The sequence below is a fragment of the Acanthochromis polyacanthus genome, chromosome 5 (genome assembly GCF_021347895.1).
Source record: "Acanthochromis polyacanthus isolate Apoly-LR-REF ecotype Palm Island chromosome 5, KAUST_Apoly_ChrSc, whole genome shotgun sequence".
Lineage (NCBI taxonomy): Eukaryota > Metazoa > Chordata > Actinopteri > Pomacentridae > Acanthochromis > Acanthochromis polyacanthus.
The window spans coordinates 39,260,973-39,282,049 of NC_067117.1; the positions used below are offsets into that span (position 1 = coordinate 39,260,973).

Consider the following 21,077-nt stretch of genomic DNA (forward strand, 5'->3'; position numbering starts at 1 on the left):
GTTTGTTCTCTCTCTCTCAGCAGGGCCTGCATCTGCCACTCCAGCCATCATCTTTGTCGGTTTGTTTTATCTTCCAGCATCCACCATATACATGCTCACTCATCTTTCATTTGCTGACACTCTGAATCTACTCTTTACATCTTACGTATACTTGTGCTTTATTTTAGGTTATTTTCTGTTAATAAATTATACTTTGATTGGCTATTGCTGTGTGTTGTCTCCCTTTCTTTGTTGTCTACCTTGAGCCAGGTAGTAATCATTTAACTTTCCCTTGAAGAACCAATAAACTGTTAACATTATCATTAATGTGAATCTAAAACTGATTCAAATGATCAAATTAACACAATGAAGTAAAGAGTGCTGGTAATGTGCAGCTATTTTTATAATTTCAAGGGAAAATGCTGATTGTTCTGAGATTTTCCAGCTTTGCAGATGTGGAAATTCAATGCATTCATTTCGTATACACAGATTTCTTTGGTGGTTTTTAGTTGTCGCTCAAATAAAACAAGGTATTTAGCAAAGCTGAAATTATTACAGGTATGTTTTGCAACATTTTATAATGTTGTATGGACAAATGAATAATTAATCAGTTAATGGAAAAAATGATTTCTAAAGCTACTAACAGCGTATTTGTTTCTGGATCACAGTGTAAGCTTGCAAAGTCAGGAACAGCATTTGCATGTTTATGGCGCGCCAACATTGCGGAACGGCTATGCATGCAGTGACGTACCGACGTTTTACAGTAACGCAATGACGCGGCTCCAACTTGGCTCCTTGCCAACGGAATAACAAACTGGTTCTGAAGAGGCACGAGATTTGAACCAAAAAAGCATCGGCACTTAACTAGAACCAAACTAGCACCTGGTTCTGTTTGGTCGAAAAGAAGTAAATGAGTGGATCAGGGAGCATAACACATCATTTTCACACAGAGTCAAGACCTCAGCCCCATAGAGAATCTTTGGGATGTGCTGGAGGAGACTCTACGCAGTGGTCCTACTGACAAGATGGAAGTTGAACTTTCCAAAACATCAGTTTGACCAACAGTCAAACGTGGTGGTAGTGTGATGGTCTGCTCGCTGCTTCAGGACCTGGATGACATGGTGTGATTGTTGGAATCATTAATTGTGCTCTCCACCAGAAAATCCTGGAAAACATTTGGCCATCAGTTCGTGACCTCAAGCTGAAGCGCACTTGAGTTCTACAGCAGGACAATAATCCCAAACACACCAGCAAGTCGACTTCTGAATTGCTGAAAAAGACATAATGAAGGTTTTGGAGTGGCCAAGTCAAAGTCCGGACTTGAATCCGATTGAAATGCTGTGGCATGACCTTGAAAAGGCTGTTCATGTTTGAAAACCCTACAGTTTTGCCGAATTAAAACAATTCTGCAAAGAAGAGTGGACCAAAAATATCTCCATAGAGATGTGAAAGACTTATTCCCAGTTATAAAAAAAAACACTTGATTTCAGTTGTTACTGCTGAGGGTGGCCTGCCAGTTATTAGTTGTTGTTTTATTTTAACAGACAAGGCTTTCCTCTGGCCACCAGGACATGAATTCTGACCTCTGCATATACTCACTGTTGACAAACAAATGTTGTCTTTGGTGTCCAAAAGAAAATTTATTGAAATGTCAATGTATAGTTTGTCTATGACCATGAAATACGTACATTTTGCTTTCTTACATACTTTTGTATGGGCTTTTATGTGGATGTCTTACATTAAGTACCAGTGATGGATTTTGATTAGATAGCTGCTATATGAACCTCTGAGCCAAAACTGCATCTTTAGATAGCCTACATGTTGATATTTGAACAGTGAACGAAATGTGGAACTAAATTAAGGCTAACGACTAAACACTGGACTCCCTCTACACAGAGCTCCTTCTCAGTCCACATCCTCTGGATCCAAACTGTAGGTGCCTCATCTTAGCATCTCAACCTCCCACTTGTGCATACTAACAATCGGCGGCGCTAGGATCCAGAGGATCTCTCTCTCTCTCTCTCTCTCTCTCTCTCTCTCTCTCTCTCTCTCTCTCTCTCTCTCTCTCCGTAAGACTGTTTTAAAGTCTCTGCCAGACTTGGGCTCACTTCCTGGATGGATGGAGGAATGGAAAGCTTCCAGCATCTCTACACTGCCACTACCAGAACCAGATCGGACTGTCCTCTCTCCGTGTGCCCGACGAGCGCTGCCATCACCGCCGCAGCCGCAGGAGCGACGACGCGCTGTGTGGATCATCGTGTCTGAGCTCGCTTTTCCCTTGCTGCACGCACACGCTTGTCGATCACAGCAGCATCTCAGTGTTATGTCCATGTCCAGGAATATCATTGGATTTTAGGATAGAAAGACGCTTTCCTGGTCCTCTGAAGACATTTATCCGCCCTCCATCTCCATCGTGCACAGTCTCCGTCTGCGCTGCGTCTCTGGCGCTGCTTTTTACGCAGCACAGGCGTCATAGATTTGACAGCAAAAAGGGGAAACTCAACAGTTGTTGCTGCTAATTGTTTGCATGTCGACGTGTATATTACTACCATGTGGAGGCTACCGCAACCGTGTTGTTACTGCTGCTGGATTTTCTTTCTCCTTTTGTCAGCCCTCCTGTTCATCTGGGCCGAGTGTCATCCCGGTAAGTTTCATCTCCCTTCAAGTCAACCACAGGGCTTTTTGGTTGCTAATGGAATGCACTTATCACTGTAGTACATCTACGATAAGCTGATGGAATAAAACCCGGTTCCTTTTCTGAAAATCCTGTAACGGGTCACTGTCAGATGCGTCGTCTGGCCTGACGCGCTTCTCAGGGAGCGGCACGTTAAATGTAAACTATGGATATACATAAAGCAATTAAGGAAATAGTTATTATTCAACTGAGCAACCTGTTTGAACCCTCCATCCCCAGACAAAGCACAACTTTATCACATGAGCCAATTTCTTCCTCTTCTAAATGCTGGTGTTCCTCAGACATGCCTCTTTAGCGCTCCAATTTAGCGTTCATTTCCCGACTTTGCATGGCAATCAAAGTGAATAAGCAAAAACCCAGCTGGCTGCAAAGCCTTCAGAGCAGCAGCAGAAGGGTACGGTGGTAGCTAGGGTGGGGAAGTGGATAGAAAAACCGAGGAAGATATGATGCCTTGTCAGCCGGCTGTGCTTATGCCAAAGCTGTTATCTCACCTGCTGAAGCAAGACAGCAGGACTGAGAAGTCGCTTCACCTTGATACCCCGAAATACCAGCCGAGGCTCAGATCTGTGCTGAAGGGAAAGCAGACCTTGGATCTGGGTTTGGGGTTGACATGTAGAACTACACAGGGGATTCACAGATCATAAAATCATCCTAACTCCAGCACTGATATTTAATTTGTTAGAAAAGACCTACATGCTTGCTTTTTCTTACTGGTAATTACTGAGGCTCGATATTCGGTTGTTATATATTTAAAAACTGGACTATTTCATACATTCATTTTGCATGCATGAGACTTACAACTAAATGATAAATCCCTGGTCCATGGACCCCAGACTGTGAGGTCCAAAGCCTCCAGAATTTAAATCTTCAAGACCTAATACCTTAAGTCAAATAGTGTGTTTTCTGTGGTTTATCTGTTGTTATAGCTGAAGATTTAAATGAGAAGAACATTGTTGTGTCACATTAAAAAACAACCTACAAATCAAATTTGACCTTGACTAGTGAGTCCATATACACTACCATTCCTCCAGCTGTGAAAGATTGTAGAAATGTCTCTAAAGCTTTTACCAGCCATTCCAACAAGAGCTTCATGTTTTGGATATTAGAGTTGCGATATTCTCATCTTTATCACCACCCAGCCTGCCTGAAAGAATTTAGATAAATTCTGTTCATATACAGTAATATTTGACAAAGGAAATCCATCTGAGAATCTCTTTGTCATTGGACGTAAACTACCAGAAGTAACTAATATTTAACAGAGGATGGCTGGATGAAGGAAAGAAAACGGTAAATTGTTGTTGTTTTTTTTAAAATAATATGACCAAATATTAATATCATCTCATGCATTTCTAATGGTGTTTTTTTAGATGTAGTTAAAGACACTGATTGGACCTGAAATGAGAATCTTGAATGATGATGAGGTATTCACAGTTTGCCAGGGAAATCAGATCAGCTCAGAAATGTAATTCAGCTTGTAAGGTCAGTAAATTACTCATTAAAGTGTAACCTTTTGCATTATGATCAGAGAAAATCACTGACCCTGTACAAATACTGTGTGATGATCCGTTTCTGATATTCTAGTGATCAATCTGCTAACAGATCGGGTGAGCAAAGTAAGCTTCGCAAATTCTGTCTTAGTGGTAACATGAGGAGGGAATTACTGACTCCACTATATTCTGTCACATAGTTGACTTTTACTGCTCCCCAATTCCCAGCCTGATGAGCCACTTCACTGGTAAAATTCATCAAGCCTTTATGAAATCCTGTCGCTGTCTGTACATGAGGCACATTTTCAGAGCTGGTTCATTTGACAGTATTAGCCTAGTTTTCAGCTTGTCAAGATTAGCTCCTATATGTCTTATCAGTCTTATGAAATGTCATAGAACACACACACACATACATGCACACACAGAATGAAAGTGGGCGAAAGTCAGAAAGCAATTTAGAACGCCGTACTGGAGCCTGATAAAAATAATCCCTGCTTCATGCCAGCATTCGTGAACTGGACCGATAGGGTGACTTGCAGTTCTGAAAGAGAACTCTTGCTTTACACTGAGGGTTTTTTGTTGTTCCTCGATCTACTCTATTTTTCATCTTGTATTCCATCTCATCACAAATCTGGAGAGAAATTGAGTCAAGTGAGCCGAGAAGTAAAAGAGAGCTGCTGTGAGAGATGGAAGGTAGTGACGGACGGAGGGATACAAAGACAATTTGACCCACAGGTTGACAATTTAGATGTGACAAAACAGTGAAACTCAAGGACTGCTTGTGTAGCTCAACAACATAGTTGCTTTTCACAAACTAAATACTAAAGAGAAACACAAATCTCTTGTTTTAGTTCATTGACAGAAAGCTTAATAAACCCAGTAGATAAATATAAAGCATCATCAACAGTAAAAAAAGAAAGAAAGAAAAGCTAATCAATGCTGTACAAATGACAGCACTCATTAGACACATCAAATGCAGCTGTGTCACTTTCCCTTTTTGTAGATAAATATTGAAACACAAATCTTAAAAAATGTCACTGCAGTTCGAAAAAAATCTATCAAAAGTGAAACGTAAGCTCTGTTTAGGACAAGTACAGATGGAAGGATTTTGGATTTTCAGTTCTCAGTTGGTGATGCTTTTGTGACATGATGAATGCCAGAAGAAGTGGGTATCATCGCCGAAGGGCTCAGAACATGACACATTCGTAATCTCTCTCTTTCTTTCTCAACCTCTCTTTTTACCTGTCTCTACATGACCCCTTCTTCCCCCTCAGCCTGACTGCATGCTGTCATGATACCGGCTTCAAGCGAGCCCAAGGCGGCTGGTTCATGTAGAATGGCTGGCAGATAATGTAGAAATAGAGATGAGTGTGCTTCTCTCCTGCTGGGTATCATCATCTGCAGGCTCTCAGCGCTGCTCTCCTCACTTCAAGCCTGCTCTGCTTTTCTAATAATAAGGCTCTCAGCTGGAAGATTGGGTTGGAAAAGTATGAGGAAACGCAAAATCGACTTTCCGTTGAAAATATGTCACCCATGGGCCACATATACACTACCATTCAAAAGTTTGGAGTCATGCAGAAGATTTCATGTGTTCCATGAAAACTCCCACTTTTATCCATGTGCTAACATAACTGCACAAGGGTTTTCTAATCATCAGTGAGCCTTTCAACACCATTAGCTAACACAATGTAGCATTAGAACACAGGAGTGATGGTTGCTGGAAATGTTCCTCTGTACCCCTATGGAGATGTTCCATTAAATTCAGCTGTTTTCAGCTAGAATATTCATTTACCACATTAACAATGTCTACACTGGATTTATCATTCATTTAATGTTATCTTCCTTGGGAAAAAAACGCCTTTCTAAGTGACCTCACACTTTTGGATGGTAGGGTAGATGTTGATTACAATGGTAGCTGATTGTGCAAAATCAATTTTAACAAAATAATAGTAAAGTCAGCGTCTGAGGAATTTATTTATAATAATATGTGATTCTCTGGATATCTGCGATAGTAGGTGACATTTTTTCTTAAGATTGCCAAAGATTTGTACTGTGTTGGAAATGCATCTGAGTCCAAAAATACTTGCACATGTAGATTATATATATATATATATATATACACATACATACATATATATTTATATACATATTTAGGGACACAGCAGTTCTTGGCTCCCCGTGTCTTTATTTTTTCGTCATGCCCCCATGTCTGAAGACAATAAAGCTGTTCTATTCTTTTCTATACTCAGATTCAGATTTTTATCAGATGATAGTTGTGCTGCTGTATCCTATAAATACAGCTTCTATTTGCCTCATGTATGTTTGTATTTCTTTTGCTCTTGTGACCAAACTATGAAATTAATCTTTTATGTCAGATAAGCGTGCTATGATTTTAAGACTTTAGTTTTGTCCGGTTCACTTGTTTGACCAGCCTCAGTGAGGTATGATTAGGATTGTTAGTCAATAATGTACCCACCATATGAACTTGCCAAACTTAGAAAGGCAAGTAGAAGCTGCCTGAAAAAGAGGTCAGTGATTGATTTCATACCATGTACATGAGATCCTGTATTTGTCCATTGGTTCATCTGGGAAACAGTTCATCTTTGAAGCTTCTTCCCATGACTTCCTCAGCTGGGAGATCTGTGACTCCCATAATTATGGCCTCATCTCCAACCTGCAATGTTGGAACAGCATTGTAAGCTCTTTATCCTCTTAGCTTTTGAGGGGTAGAGTATATTGTTTACTCGGGAGTCCACCTTAATAATGTCATGCCTGGCTGCACAGCAACAACATCTGCCAAATGCTGTCAGAAATACAGTAAGTTTGTGCAGTCCTGTTTTGTCTGCACAAGTGGCCTGACTGCTGCCAACATGCCCCCAGTTGCCCACATAATAGCTAGTTTGCAGCCACACAAACATCTGCTTTTTTGTCATTTTTTGTTTGTTTATTTATTTATTTTTTTGTCAGCCCTGGACATCACTGCGGGGCGTCTGCCGGTTGACACAGAGCATCACTTTTCCTTTTCCGTCTGCAGCGTGTGGTGTCAGCGTTGAGGCATCACGCTCCTGTCACTGCACTGCACTTCAGCCCTGGGTTAACCAAACACACTAAGGAGAGGGAGAAAAAACAACAAGGAAGACAGAAGAGATTGGGGGAAAAAAGAGATGTTTGGCCTTCACTCTGTCATGTGAAATGAATGGGACTTGTCGCTCCTGGCTCGGAGCAAAAACAGAACAGTCATTGTAATCTCACAACAAGCACATGAGCTAGCACATCTTTTCACTTCCACAAATGCACACCCCTCATTCCATCCATCTCTGTCTCTTTCCTCCCTAATTCACCCTCCCTTTGTCTTCTGTGAGAATGTTTATGCATGTACGCATGTTGAATCCAGAGACAAATGACACAAGTGAGTTTGTTCATCATTCTAAGCAGGCGTTTGTGTCCCCAAACCTTTTCTGTGAGCTTTTTTGTTGAAGCGATATGGGGAGAGGGTTGACATTTAGAAAAGAGATTGGATATGCTTCGTGGCCTTTTGTTGTCAACAATATCATCATCATCATCATCATCATCATCTCAGTGCTCACTGAGCTATTATCTGGCCTCTGCTGTGGCCAGAAAAATGCTCACACGTCAGTTCACAGGTCACTTTATCAATCAGCTATGGAGTTTGTTGGCGTCACCCCGGCTTCCCTTAATAGATCGATTAAAAGATGCCGTGCTGTGTTTGTGTGTTTGTATGAAAGATGCAGCGAAGGTGTGAGAGGCATCAGGCAGTTATCCATGTAGGATGCCGCTTTGGTAGCTGTCACCTTGTCATTAGGATGTAGCTGCCTGAGAGAGTGGAAGCGAGTGGGAGCCAGATAAGTGAGGATAAAAGAAAAACATCCCTTCTATTGTGCTATTGATTTTTAGCAGGAAATGATTCTTTATTTTGCACAGGGGGGAAACCAAAGATAAATTTGTCTGATAATGATAACAATAGGAATGGTGATATGAAGTGCAGAGGTGCTAATGATATCTCAAGAATATCAGGAGTGTAGCAGCGCATGGAGCATCATCTATTTTGTTTCTCGATTAGTGTCTCTGCTCAGCTGCCTGTAATTTTTTTAATCTGTTTTTTGTTTTTTTTCCCCCCTTCTCTGCACCTTACAACCTTGATGCCTCATAGTACAGCTTGGAAATAAAGTATCGTGGGAGCATCATGGAGCTGTCTTCCCTATGGTTGATACTATTGTTGTTTTCAGACTAAATGGGCTGCTGAAAATTCTATATCCTCTTCAAGAAGCACAAGAATTTCACTTTTATCATTTCCCCTCTCTCTCCATTGTTTTAATCAAGTCAACTGTCCTGTTATTTAGAGAAGAGGAGGATGTGTTCCCCTACCATTTTTTGGAGAGACCTTATAAATAGTAACTCAGTCCAGTTTGTTGGAGCTGCTTTCCAACAACACCCTTCTCTGCCATCTCTCCCCACATTTCTCAGTCTGTTCTTTCTGCTTTACTAAGTTACGTTTGCTTCCGGCAGGGTTTTGTGTTAGCTGCCATATGTTCTATTTCCCCTGCCTTTATCGCCAGCATTCCTCTGAAGTAGACATTTCATTGAAACGTCTAACTAATGCTCTTGGAAAAAGCCTAAATCCAGCATCGAACATACTTTGAAGCTGGATATTTCCACCATAACTCCAGGCACTATGTCTGGAGAGAAAAACAGGAACAGAACACACTACTTTGCCAGAAACTGAAATTGTGTGCATCGATAAAAATGTCCATATTTCTCAGCTAAGAAACAAGGGCTGATTAGTAAACCAATATCTAACTGGTATGTTTGTAACACAGAGTATTTATAATCAGCTAAAGCTGGCAGTGTCCTTTTTTTTTTTTTTTTTTTACCAAAACAGGTATTTTATTAAGGCTAAAAAATCCTTTACAAGCCCTGTAATTAAACAATATGTAGAAAATCTGCCAAAAAATGAAGCTGCTCAGTTGAGATTTTCACCTCTTTGGGATACAAAAATATGAGGTTCAAACTTTCACATCAGCATTCATTTTGAGTCATGTTTCTGTCCACCAAAAGCATAAAAATCTACTAATCACACTCCTTTTTGCTTTTAGCCTTTTGATCTCTACCATCTTCTGAATAGCTTATCTGAATCTGTTGTTTGTCAGATACTTACCTCATTCACCAGCTACAACTGGGCATGTAATGTACAGCTGTGGCTGCTGCTGGAAACCATGACCTGTATAATAAAGACAGACATAGCCTGCAGCTGTGAAAAGTGAAGCCATTGAGGAAGTGTCTTAAAATCACATTTTTTCTAACAACAAGCAGGGGACTACATTTTGGCTGCTACTGTATGGACATGTGTAGTGTCGTCTGATTCTTAGTCAGCTCGACCGCTTGCTCGTCATGCCGGGTTTCAAATGCAAACAATAGCAATGGCCAAATAACAAAATGAGGGTTTCAGAATGGCAGTCCACAAACCAAAGCGTGGCAGTTACTATGTGCGTCTTTTGTACAGTCTTTGCTAGAAACAAGAGTGTAAATTGTAAATTTTAGTCTTTAAAACCAAAACAGTTAGTGATAACTGGAGCTTTGTCTCACCAGGTGATAAACTGAAAGAAGAGACAACATGTAATGTTGACATTGTTGCCTCACAGCTAGAAGATCCTGCTTCATGACCCAGGAATGGGATCTTTCTGTGTGGGTTCTCCCTAGGTTCTCTGGCTTCCTCCACAGTCCAAAAACATGCTGAGGTTAACTGGTGGTTCTAAATTGTCCGTAAGTGTGAATGTGGGTGTGATTGTTTGTCTCTATGTGTAGCCCTGTGATAGATCTGTCCAGGGTGTCCCCTGCCTTCATCCTAAGTCAGCTGAGATAGGCTCCAGCCCCCCACAACCTAATAAGAATTACATGTGTGAAGATGATGGATGGATATTATTTATGATAAAAATATTAATATACTGAGATGTTTAAATTAACACTGATTTCAAAATGCATGCTGATTTCAATAATTAAACACTTCAAGCATTACCCAACCCTAAAGGCAACAGCAACATCGAGGAAAATTTTAGTTTAATATAAATCTAACAGAAAAGCCTGTGCACTTGTCTCTTTTTTATTTCTGCTCCCTCTTGGTAAACCAGTGAATCCAGCAAGACACCCTGGCAGGCTGTGGTTGCATACATGCATGCAGAAGCACTGCACAGAGAGCAGAAAACCAAAGCAATAAAGCAAGACATAGAGGCAGCACGAGATGCTGATGAGAGTGGAGAGGTATACACAGCCAAGCCCTTTTTTCCATTTTGCTAAGCGCAATGCCAGGGGAGCTTCTATGTCACTGTGCAGGGCTGCTCTGTGTTAAAAAGGGCTTAGACTGACAGGCTGTCGGCTGGCATGGAGGTTGAGGAGACTAACTGATGGCGACGCCAAACAAACACTGGGAGGTGAGGAGAGAAGGAAATGAGATAGAAAAACAAATGGATGTGGTGAAAGAGAAAGACAGAGCTCACTCCCTAGATTGAAACTTGCGACACCGCTAGTCATTTTGGAAGCTGTAAGATGTAAATTGACGAACTATTGTTGACAGACTGACATTTGCCAGGTGGTGGTTCGTTAAGCCACAGGTCCATCTTCCCCCTTCGCAGCTACCTTGCCACATGTCAGGACTTCCAGACATCTTGCGTTCTTTTTGTCAGGCTGGATAGGTGGCCATTCACTCTGGAGCACTGACAACTTTCCAATACAGCAGTGAAAGGTGCAGATGGGTATTCCTGCCATTTCCTAGAATGGTTTCTCATTTTGAACGGTGAAATGCACTTCACTGGACTTCCATCAGTCATTCATGCTGACAGTGGAATGGAAGCAGCTGCCTTTTCTCTGAGAAAGGTGGAACAAGTGTCACCATCGTACTATGATATTCAGTGTCTCAGTTAGACAGCCCTCATGTTTTACTTAACAGCTCAGTAAGCGTCAGTTTCTCTTCTTTTTCTTGGCTTCTTAGCTTGTCCTTTTGGCTGCTTTTTATTTCATTTTTTTGCTCTGCTTTGTTTTCTTCCCTTTCTCAACTTTTTATCTGACCTCTTTAACTTTTAGCTCCATTTTGCTACCCTTCTTGTTCTCTCATTTGCCCTTCAAGTTTCACTCTCTTACTGTAATGTTCACAAAATCAGCATCAAGATGCAAAGTGTTATGGAGACAAAAAGGACACATTCGAAAGTCTCCCCCTAGCTGTTAATGAGGGACTTAATATGATATTACCCTTTTATGAAGATTAATGGCTAAGATTGGCTTTGATACAAAGCCTAAGAGGAAACCCAATTGGGGCTATTTACAGCCTGTGTCACATTTTTGTCGTTCTGCGCATCAGTCCCGTCAGTGATAATAATACTTTTCTCAGAAGGTTGCTTATTGAGCTCAGGGCTCCTGGAGTGCAGTGACACAAGCAAGATGGTCACACATTTTAAACACAAGGTAAAAAAAAAAACCCAAAACTTTAGAACTGTTTTGTCACGAGGAGGAGGGAAGTAGAAATAGAATATATATAATATATAGTTTATGTAAATAGAAAAAGCATATTACACATACATCATTTTTGAAGTTTGATTGTGAGACTTCACAAATATGGAAACAAATACAGGACCAAGAGTAGTGACCAACTAAAAATCAGTTAAAACATAGCTGTACAGTAATCAGAAGGTATTGAACAGATGCCATGGACAGTGTGCTGATTTCACAGTCCAGCTCTGAAAAACAGATGGACAAGAACAGATGTGCTTTAAGCATTCAATCAAATGTTATCAGTTAAAATCTGAGGATTGGTGACAGTGTGAAGTACAGTGGCCAACATCAACCTCTGTGAGCAGTGTCCAAGAAACAAAAACAAAGATAGAACAAAGTCCTTGCTTGCTCCTCGACACAAACCTGCAGGATTAAACCAAAGAACATGAGGGGAAACCTAATGAATTTTGGTAACATGAGACCAAGATACAATTGTTTGGCTCTGATGGGATCCAGCATGTTTGGTATGAAACTGGTCAGAATTACCACAGTGAATGCATAGTTCCAACAGTGAAGCAAAAGGTGGGAGTGTGATGATATGGGCCTGCATGGGTGTACAAAGACAATAATAATAAGCACCATCAATGCCTGTGCATACACCAAAATAATGGCTCACAGGACTATTTCCAGTCTGCAAAGGCACAATGAAAAGGAATATCCCAGCATAAGAACAATCCAAAACACGCTGCAAAAATTATACAGTCTCTAATGAAGAAAAAACAAAACAGACAGACTCTGACTGAGCCAAATATGTCAGACTGTCTAGGATGCGACAGACCATCTTTTGGGCATTTTAAAGAGAAAGGTTGAGCAACACAACTTCACCAACAAAGTGCAGCTGAAAAGAGTAATTTCTAAAAGAATGGCAGAAAAGCTTTTCAGGAATGTGTATCCTCCATGCAGAGGTTGATTGGGTCTGCCATTCGAAATAGAACTGGAAATACTGAAAAAACAAAAGAGACAAATACAAACTTTTGCAATGTAAAGTTCCCACTGAGGGACCTGTAGTTTTAACAAAGTAAAAATGGTTCGTTTTTAATTTACACATTAGGAAATACGAAAATTGTGAAGGACTGAATGAGCCTTAGACATTACCAAGCATGGCATCACAAATAAAAACATGATAATGAAAGAGTATTCATTTTTAGCCTTGTGTACAGGAGACTCTTTTGACATGGCATTTTACATTATTGGGGCATTGAGATTCAGCAAAGCATGTGTACAGGGCTATTTTCACAGTGGGTTTTTTGCATGCAAGCACTGAGGACCGAATGAGCCCGGGCTGGTTTCAAGCCTGGATATCCGCTTCATTCCTCAGTGGAGGCAGTAGGAATAAAAGCAGTGAATAAAGAAGAGAGAAAATCACTACATGCCAAGAAGTGTTGTGTCACACACTGAGCAGAGACCAGTGCAGAGCTCTCCTCATTAAATTCTTGCAGTGGCATTGGTTTTTCCACTTTGATGCTTGGGAGACACTGGTTTCCTCTGCAGAGAGAAATGGGGACTTGAGGGGCACTGAGGTGAGAGCATAGCCCAATTTGTCTTTGGTCCAGAGGGAGGTATTTTAAAGAGCGATGCAGTCTTCTGTCTCTTAATCTCTTGTGACCTATACCTCTGTGTATCTTACATCTCTGTTGTGCTTTGAGCTCCTTTGCTCCTTTGGCAATTTGTCCATTTTGAGCTGTCTTGTTAGGCTTCATGCTTTGTGTTTGTCTCTCAATCTCCAAAGATAAATTCTCCTACTGACCCCATGCTAAGTTAGGCTGGTGTATGGCTTGGACACTTCAACTCAAATCAAAGATTTTAGTCCATTTATGAATAATGTTGCTAACAGACAGAGAAACAGACAGACAAACAATCCAACGCCAATAGTCACATAATTCCACCACATTCCTTGGTAGAGTAAAAACAAAAGTATAAAAAGAGAATAGACCAAGTGAAAGTTACTCATCGTGACATCACAAATTACAATATCCTGTAAAATACTAGGCACTGTAAGATAATCAGTAAGTATAACTTTTACGAATGTCTCTGGTGTTGCACAGATTTAATGATAACAACAGAGTATAACAGCATGAACATATGTGTGTGACAAAACAAAGTTTAACCTTCATTCCACTTAGGAAATAAATGTGTGCAAAATTGGCTCAACGCTAACTGTTGGGTGCATGTCAACACATACCCTAAGTCCTGTGGTGAATTGGCCATTTTGAATGAATGCTGCCATGTCTTTCAACAGTTTTGCCATTTGCAACTATTGTACTAAAACTCAGTGAGAGTCAACCACAGCAGTTTCAAGTTAGGTGGTGTCACCTTAAGATCTTTCAAACACAGAGATATCAAAATTGTAACTTTTCAATAATTGTCATGGCAGCTCAGCAAATTTCAGCAATGTGTTTCACAACCAGAAAGCTGTTCTAAAGTGAAAGTGCATTAACTAATCTGCCCCAAATTTCTAATCTGCCCCAAATTTCTTATGCTTGATAAGAGCCAAGGCATAAACACATATAAATGTCAATACTGAGTCTTATAGCGCTAGTTACTGCCAATAGGAAATCAGTCTTGTGTGACAGACATCATATAATTAATATGAAATTCACAGGTTGTGTTCTGTGATGGCTGTGGTGCCTGATATACACCTACACAACTTTTAAGTTATGGGTGCTTTCTAATGCTATGTAGCAGACACAGAAAGTGAGATTTAACCACTTTGTGCAATATCTGGTAGGAATCCTGGTCTGAAGAAATCTACATCATCATAATAAATTCGCTCTGATATGTACAAAGGTTGGAAGGCCTGTTTATCACTGCTTGCGGCTTTAAATGAAATTATTCTGCCGTGGTACACTGCAAGATAGTAGTGAGGTGTGCTGTAGGTGTGACATTGTGATCTGTAATGAGAGCAGGGAGCAGGTGAAGGAAAATCTAGAGAGGTGGAGGTATGAACTGGAAAGGAGAGGAATGAAGGTTAGCATCAGCAAGACAGAATACATGTGTGTGAATGAGAGACCCAAGTGGAAGGACGAGGTTATAGAAAGTAGAAATAAAGAAGGTGGAGAATTTTAAGGACTTAGGGTCCCCAGTCCATGGTAATGGAGAGTGTGGAAAAGAGGTGAAGACGCAGGCAGGTTGGAACGGGTGGAGAAAAGTGTTAGGTGTGATAAAAGAGTATCAGCTGGAATGAAAGGAAAGGTGTAGAAAATGGTGGTGAGACCAGGAATGTTGTCTGGTTTAGAGACAGTGGCACGGAGGAAAAGATAGGAGGCAGAGCTGAAGGTAGCAGAGACTACAATATTGAGGTTCTCTTTGGGAGTGACCAGGATGGATAGGAACATGAATGAACACATCAGAGGAACACTGCAGTGCATGTTTGATGTTTTGGAGATGAAGCCAGGTAGGAGGCCTAGAGAAAGACCAAAGAGGAGGTTTATAGATCTAGTAAAAAAAAAAATAGATGGAAGGAGATGATTGGCTGTGTCTCTGATGGGAAAAGCCAAAAGGACAAGAAGATGATTCTACTGTGTAACATGAATATCTGTGAAATTTAATGGCCATTGAAAAGTAGTTTGACTAACACACCTTACTGAGTACCAAGAACACTTACTTGATACTTGATACTTGATACTTGAATGGAATCTTTCTTGGATCATCATCACTGAGTTTTTGAGGATGTCCTGATCCAGACAGATGTACATGTCCCCTTTTATTTCCTAACAATGGATTTAATGGTATTCCAAGGGATGTTCAGTCACTTGGACATTTTCTTTTAGGCGTTCCCTAACTTATTCTTTTCAATAAACTCTTGTCTTTTGTCTTTACTCGACATTTTTTTTTCTGTAATTATTGACTTTAGTCTGTAGAATCCAGTCTTCACTTTGACATGAAAGAGTCTTCTATAAAAATCCCTTTGAAAAAAAGCCAGATTAAACTGACCATTATTAAATGTTGAAAAGCAAGAAAACGGGGAGACTTCTAAGGGACGGATGCGTAATTTTTAAAGGCACTGTAATTGGAAGATTCCTGTGATGGCAGAGGAGTGATGATTTCTTGGTAACAGGAGGAGAGAGGACACAAAGAACATAGTGACAGAACCTCACGTGAATGATGATTTCCTTAAATACCAGTGCAATTCTAAAATCAGTGGTTTGGCAGTACAGCACACAAGCTTCAGAATGGCTCAAAAGATACTGCTGATTAACATATAGTATTACTGGGCTGCATTCCAGTCACTATTTCATAGTTATGTTGTCTGACAATAGAAACAAAAAATATATATATAAATGAGAATAGAATTGAAAGGAGTGCGAACTGAGCTGTTTTAATCCATCATATATAAACACAGACAGAGAGAGAAAGAAGCACAGAAGGTCACCCAGTCCTTGTTTTTTGGATTCAAATTGACCTTAAATTTTTCACAACATCTGTTTGTCTGTCCATTTTTACAACTGTGTCATAGCTCTGAGCTGTGGGCGAACCATTAAAGCTCATGATCCCATAAGAGCTGCACAATGTGGTTACACTAAGCATTCTCCTATTGTTGTGGTGACATTGTCATCAGCAGTAAAAGCAAAGGACTGGTTCAGTTCCTTGGGTGCATACAGACTCCTGTGTTTGGTTGGTACATTGGTTACCTCACATCATAATGAAAACTGTGTCTCCTCAGTATTTTTGTGATGGTAAGAGAATGGCCACTTGGTGTTGTGTTGTTAATAAAGCAGATAGTACAGCAAAAAGACAAGATGGCAGCTTAATTTAAGATAACTACATTTTTTTGTTTAAGATAAAAATAGTATCATCTATACAACGCTCAATCACCATTAGGGGGGTTGGAGCCTATCCCAGCTGACTTAGGGTGAAGACAGGGGACACCATGGACAGGTCACCAGCCTATCACAGGACTACATATAGAGACAAACAATGAGACTCAAATTCACACCTACAGTCAATTAACCTCAGCATGTTTTAGGACTGTGGGAGGAGGCCTGAGAAAACCCATGCATGCACAGGGAGAACATGCAAACTCCATGCAGAAAGATCCTGGGAAGGTGAGGATGCAAACCGGTGATCTTCTGGCTACAAGGCGAAAGTGCTAACCTCCAAGATACATTTTGCAGTAGTGCATGAAAGCTTATTTAACATCCTTTTGTTGCCAGTTTAGTTTTGTTTTCAGTCATTTCAAATGAATGTTATATTTCCCATAGCATTATGTCAAAATTTCAGCAATGCCAAGTATAGTCAGTCTTGATCTGCATGCCATTGTTGCCGACAGCAGCAACACTGATGCCATCTAAAACTATATTAGATAGATATATTTTTAAATTAATTCAGCCAAACATATCTTAAAGCTGTAATTGCAAATCCTGTAAAATGGCTACATTTATGATGATCTTCTCCACACTCACATCATGCCCTGATCGCACGCTGACTGCAAATTACTTATATGCATGATTTACTAGTTTTGTCTGATGTTGTATAGCAGAACATAAACATTTGAATTTGATAGTCATTAAACATTTTACTGTGAAATTATGTACTCTATTTCTAACTTTGAACATTGTCTTATTTAAGGTAGAGCAATATTTAGGCTCACCAGCAAAGCACAGACTGCCCCATCCCCCTCCAACAGTGTGTGAGAATTTTAGTTTGGACCAACAGCAAACATCAACTTCATCTGTTCTCTATTTATCGTTCATCGGCAGAATCAGATATTTACTGAAAGCTAAGGAATTGAAAACAATTATGTGAAATCATTAGGAACAAAGTGATTGCAATGGCTTGAAAATTTGAAATGATAGAATAAATGAGATATAACAAAGATAATATCTCGAAGGTCTATACCCCACTTGGTAGGATGATGGTTAGGAAATCAGATTTTGATGTGGCATTGAGTCGGTCACCTCTGACATTTCTGTTTCCACATTGTTCCAAATTATGCTTGGTATTGGTTTCTTGAGTGTGAGACAAAATTTTAAGAGATCATTTTGTTCTGTGGGATCTTCAGATGGGCTTCAGCTACGAGTTTGACTTTGCCAAGGCCAAATGACAAATCCAAATAATCAATAATTAAGTGATTCATTAGTGATGTGAAGATACTCTCTCATTTTGCAGTCAGGAGAACACACACACACACACACACACACACACACACACACACACACACACACACACACACACACACACACACACACACACACACACACATGTCTGGTTCTTATATCCCCATGCTGACTTACCATTGACTCCCATTCATACCTAACCCCTAACCCTTACCCTAACCCTAACCTTAACCTTCACTAAAACAATGCTTAACCCTAAAGAAACGTTTTTGCACTTTTACATTTTTTAGTAACAACAACATGGCCAACATGTCACCACTTGTGGGGACCTCATATTAGGTCCCCACCGTGAGACTAGTCCCCACCTATATAGCACATAGTCAGGTCTAAGTCCCCACCGATGTAGATAAACAAGTACACACACACACACACACACACACACACACACACACACACACACACACACACACACACACACACACACACACACACACACACACACAAAGAGTAGATACTGAGAGTACCACAGTTATCTGTAGTTTACCTTAGTACTCACGAGTACCCGACACAGTGCAAGACTGCTGTGAAGGTGGAGATATGCCACAGTGGTGCATTTGCGACGATTAAAAAAAACAAATAAACTTAAAGGAGCAGCGCTGGAAGTTTAGTAACGGCAGGCCGCCACTGCAGAATGAATGTAGCGGAAACCCTGGGTTGTCATTCTAGGGCTCTCAGCCTCTCTTACTTGTTGCTCTGTTTTTTTGTCTGAGTTGAGCTTTCTGTCGGTCATCGTCTCCCATTTTTGCAGTTTTCTTTAAAAAATTTCTTTGTATTTTTCTTTCTTTATATTTCCCTCCCCCTTTTTGTTGCAATACTATTAATTCCTCCGTTAAGCTGGAGTAAGGAGAGAGAGGGAAAGAGGCTTTCAGTGCTGGATCAGGTAAAGCCTTTCCCATCCCTCACTGCTAGACAAGCACCAGTGTTCCACCTGAAACGCCTTTGGATTTACACTGCGAGCTGCAGCCATTTTTCTTCCGTTAATCACCTCGGGGTTGGGCGCTCCAGCTCGCCATGTCCCAAGGCCGATGGATGACCCGCAGGGGAAATCGAATGGAAACCAGCCAAGCCTGACACTCTTGAAGCACTTTCTAGGTACCATACTGAGCAAGAGAATAGGATAGTGTGTGTGCACCAGAGGCCAGAAAACAACTTTACTGCTAATTCAGTGCCTGCTGTAATCTGTTCCCTATCCCAAGATTCACTTCTGCTCCACATGGTTCTTAAAAAAGCACCTATTGTTTGTTTTCATTTTTTAGTTGTCACATTATTTCAAAAATCCTGACAAATGTGAACCTCAATTTGCCAGAGGCCAAAATGAGAACAATAATTGGCTTATTGTGTTTAACTCACAGGTCAAAGACCCATAAGGATCCAATATTTAGTTATAGGACATAGAGAAAAACAGTGGTGAATTCTAGAACCAGGTTACAGACCATAGGCTACACTGTCTGCTAAACCACCTGAATAGCAATTAAGTTCCATTGCAGGTAATGTAGACACCTGACTGTGAAAGGACGATGAATGCATTGAATAAAAAGACATGTGGTCCTGCTGCGTCAATTTTGTGCCTTTACTTTAGCTGTCTATCATCTGTAATTATTGTTGCCTTAATTCAATCAAACACCCAATAAAAAAGATTTTTAGAGATGAGTTTGAATCTGAAAAGATATTCTGCTGATTAGGAACTGACAGCTGTAGAATTAATTGTCAAGTTTTGTCTGTCTATAGATTTTCAGGTGTTTCTGGTTATCCTAAAGCCACAGTCAAAATTGTACCTACAAGAAACAATGGTGAGTCACTGGCTCATTTCTGACCTGAATTCTGCTTCTGTATATGTATTTTTCTTCACATGTTTAAACTAGGAAAGCACTCAGAGAGCGCAGTACTCCGCCAAGGCTGTTCAGTTGACGTATCATTTCCGACGGATGAAATCTTTAGCAAAAAATGACCTTGTACTGAGCACAGGCATGTGTTATGCATGCGCACATTATCTATGGATACCGAATTGTGTGTAACTTACTCTTATAAAGGTTGATCAGTTCATCACTTTTGGCAAGTCTTTGTTTTGCTAGTGTTAAAATAACTGTTTCCTTCATTCCTTTATTTTGAAGGCATATTTTTAAAATGTTATGGGCTTTTATTTTGTCCCCGTTTGCAATGCAGGAAATGTTTATCTAAGAAGTGGCTTCTTGACATGATGAAGACACTGCTGAAAAGTCCGAAAATTCACGTGAAGATGAAAAAAAATGGTTCCACGCTGTTGCGGTCTAGCAAAGGATGTGTGTAAACTTAAAAGTATCTAGCTGGAATGGGGACAAGCTCTTACGGTGTTCCTGAAGAAAGGAGTGAAGGACAGAAACGTGAATTTGTGTTCAAAATGAGGCTGATGGCTAAACGTAAATAAAGGCATTGTCAAACATCAGGAGCTTCACCATTGTCTGGCTGGGGTTTGATACATACAGTGGTATCAAAAAGTTTGGGCACCCCTGATAATTTTCAAGATTTTCCTTTATAAATCACCGGTTGTTCGGATCAGCAATTTCAGTTAAATACATCATATAGCAGACGAACACAGTGATATCTGAGAAGTGAAATGAAGTTTATAGGATTTACAGAAAGTATGCAATAATTATTTAAACAAAAGTAGACAGGTGCATAAATTTGGGCACCCTTGTTGTTTTATTGATTTGAACACCTTTCGCACTAATTATTGGAACACAAAATTTGTTTGGTAAGCTCACTGACCCTTGACCTACATACACAGGTAAAGCCAATCATGAGAAAGGGTATTTAAAGTGGCCAATTGCAAGTTGTTCTCTTTGCATCTTCTCTGAAGAGTGGCAACATGGGAGCCTCAAACGAACTGTCAAATGACCTGAAAGCAAAGATTGTTCAACATCATGGTTTAGGGGAAGGATACAAAAAGCTAGCTCAGAGATTTCAGCTGTCAGTTTCCACTGTGAGGAACATAGTGAGGAAATGGAAGACCACAGGAACAGTTCTAGTTAAGGCCCAGAGTGGCAGGCCAAGAAAAATCTCAGATAAGCAGAGATGAAGGATGGTGAGAACAGTCAAACTCAACCCACAGACCAGCTCCAAAGACCTACAACATGATCTTGCTGCAGATGGAGTGTCACTGCATCGTTCAACTATTCAGTGTACTTTGCACATGGGGATGCTGTATCAGAGAGTGATGTGGAAGAAGCCTTTTCTGCACACATGCCACAAACAGAGTCGCTT

At 40.4% G+C, this 21,077-nt stretch overlaps 1 protein-coding gene across 3 annotated transcripts in view; it reads left to right on the plus strand.

The window, feature by feature from the left end:
* Positions 1–2,038: 2,038 nt before the first annotated feature.
* LOC110970352 (receptor-type tyrosine-protein phosphatase gamma-like) overlaps positions 2,039–21,077 on the plus strand; it is a 532,505-nt gene continuing 513,466 nt past the window's right edge. For all 3 annotated transcript variants that reach the window (XR_007941817.1, XM_051947993.1, XM_051947994.1), the window contains exon 1: positions 2,039–2,623. Coding sequence is in view for 2 of the 3 variants with exons in the window: in XM_051947993.1 (XP_051803953.1) it covers positions 2,530–2,623 (94 nt within the window). In the remaining variant the exon portion in view is untranslated. The remainder of the gene's footprint in view (positions 2,624–21,077) is intronic.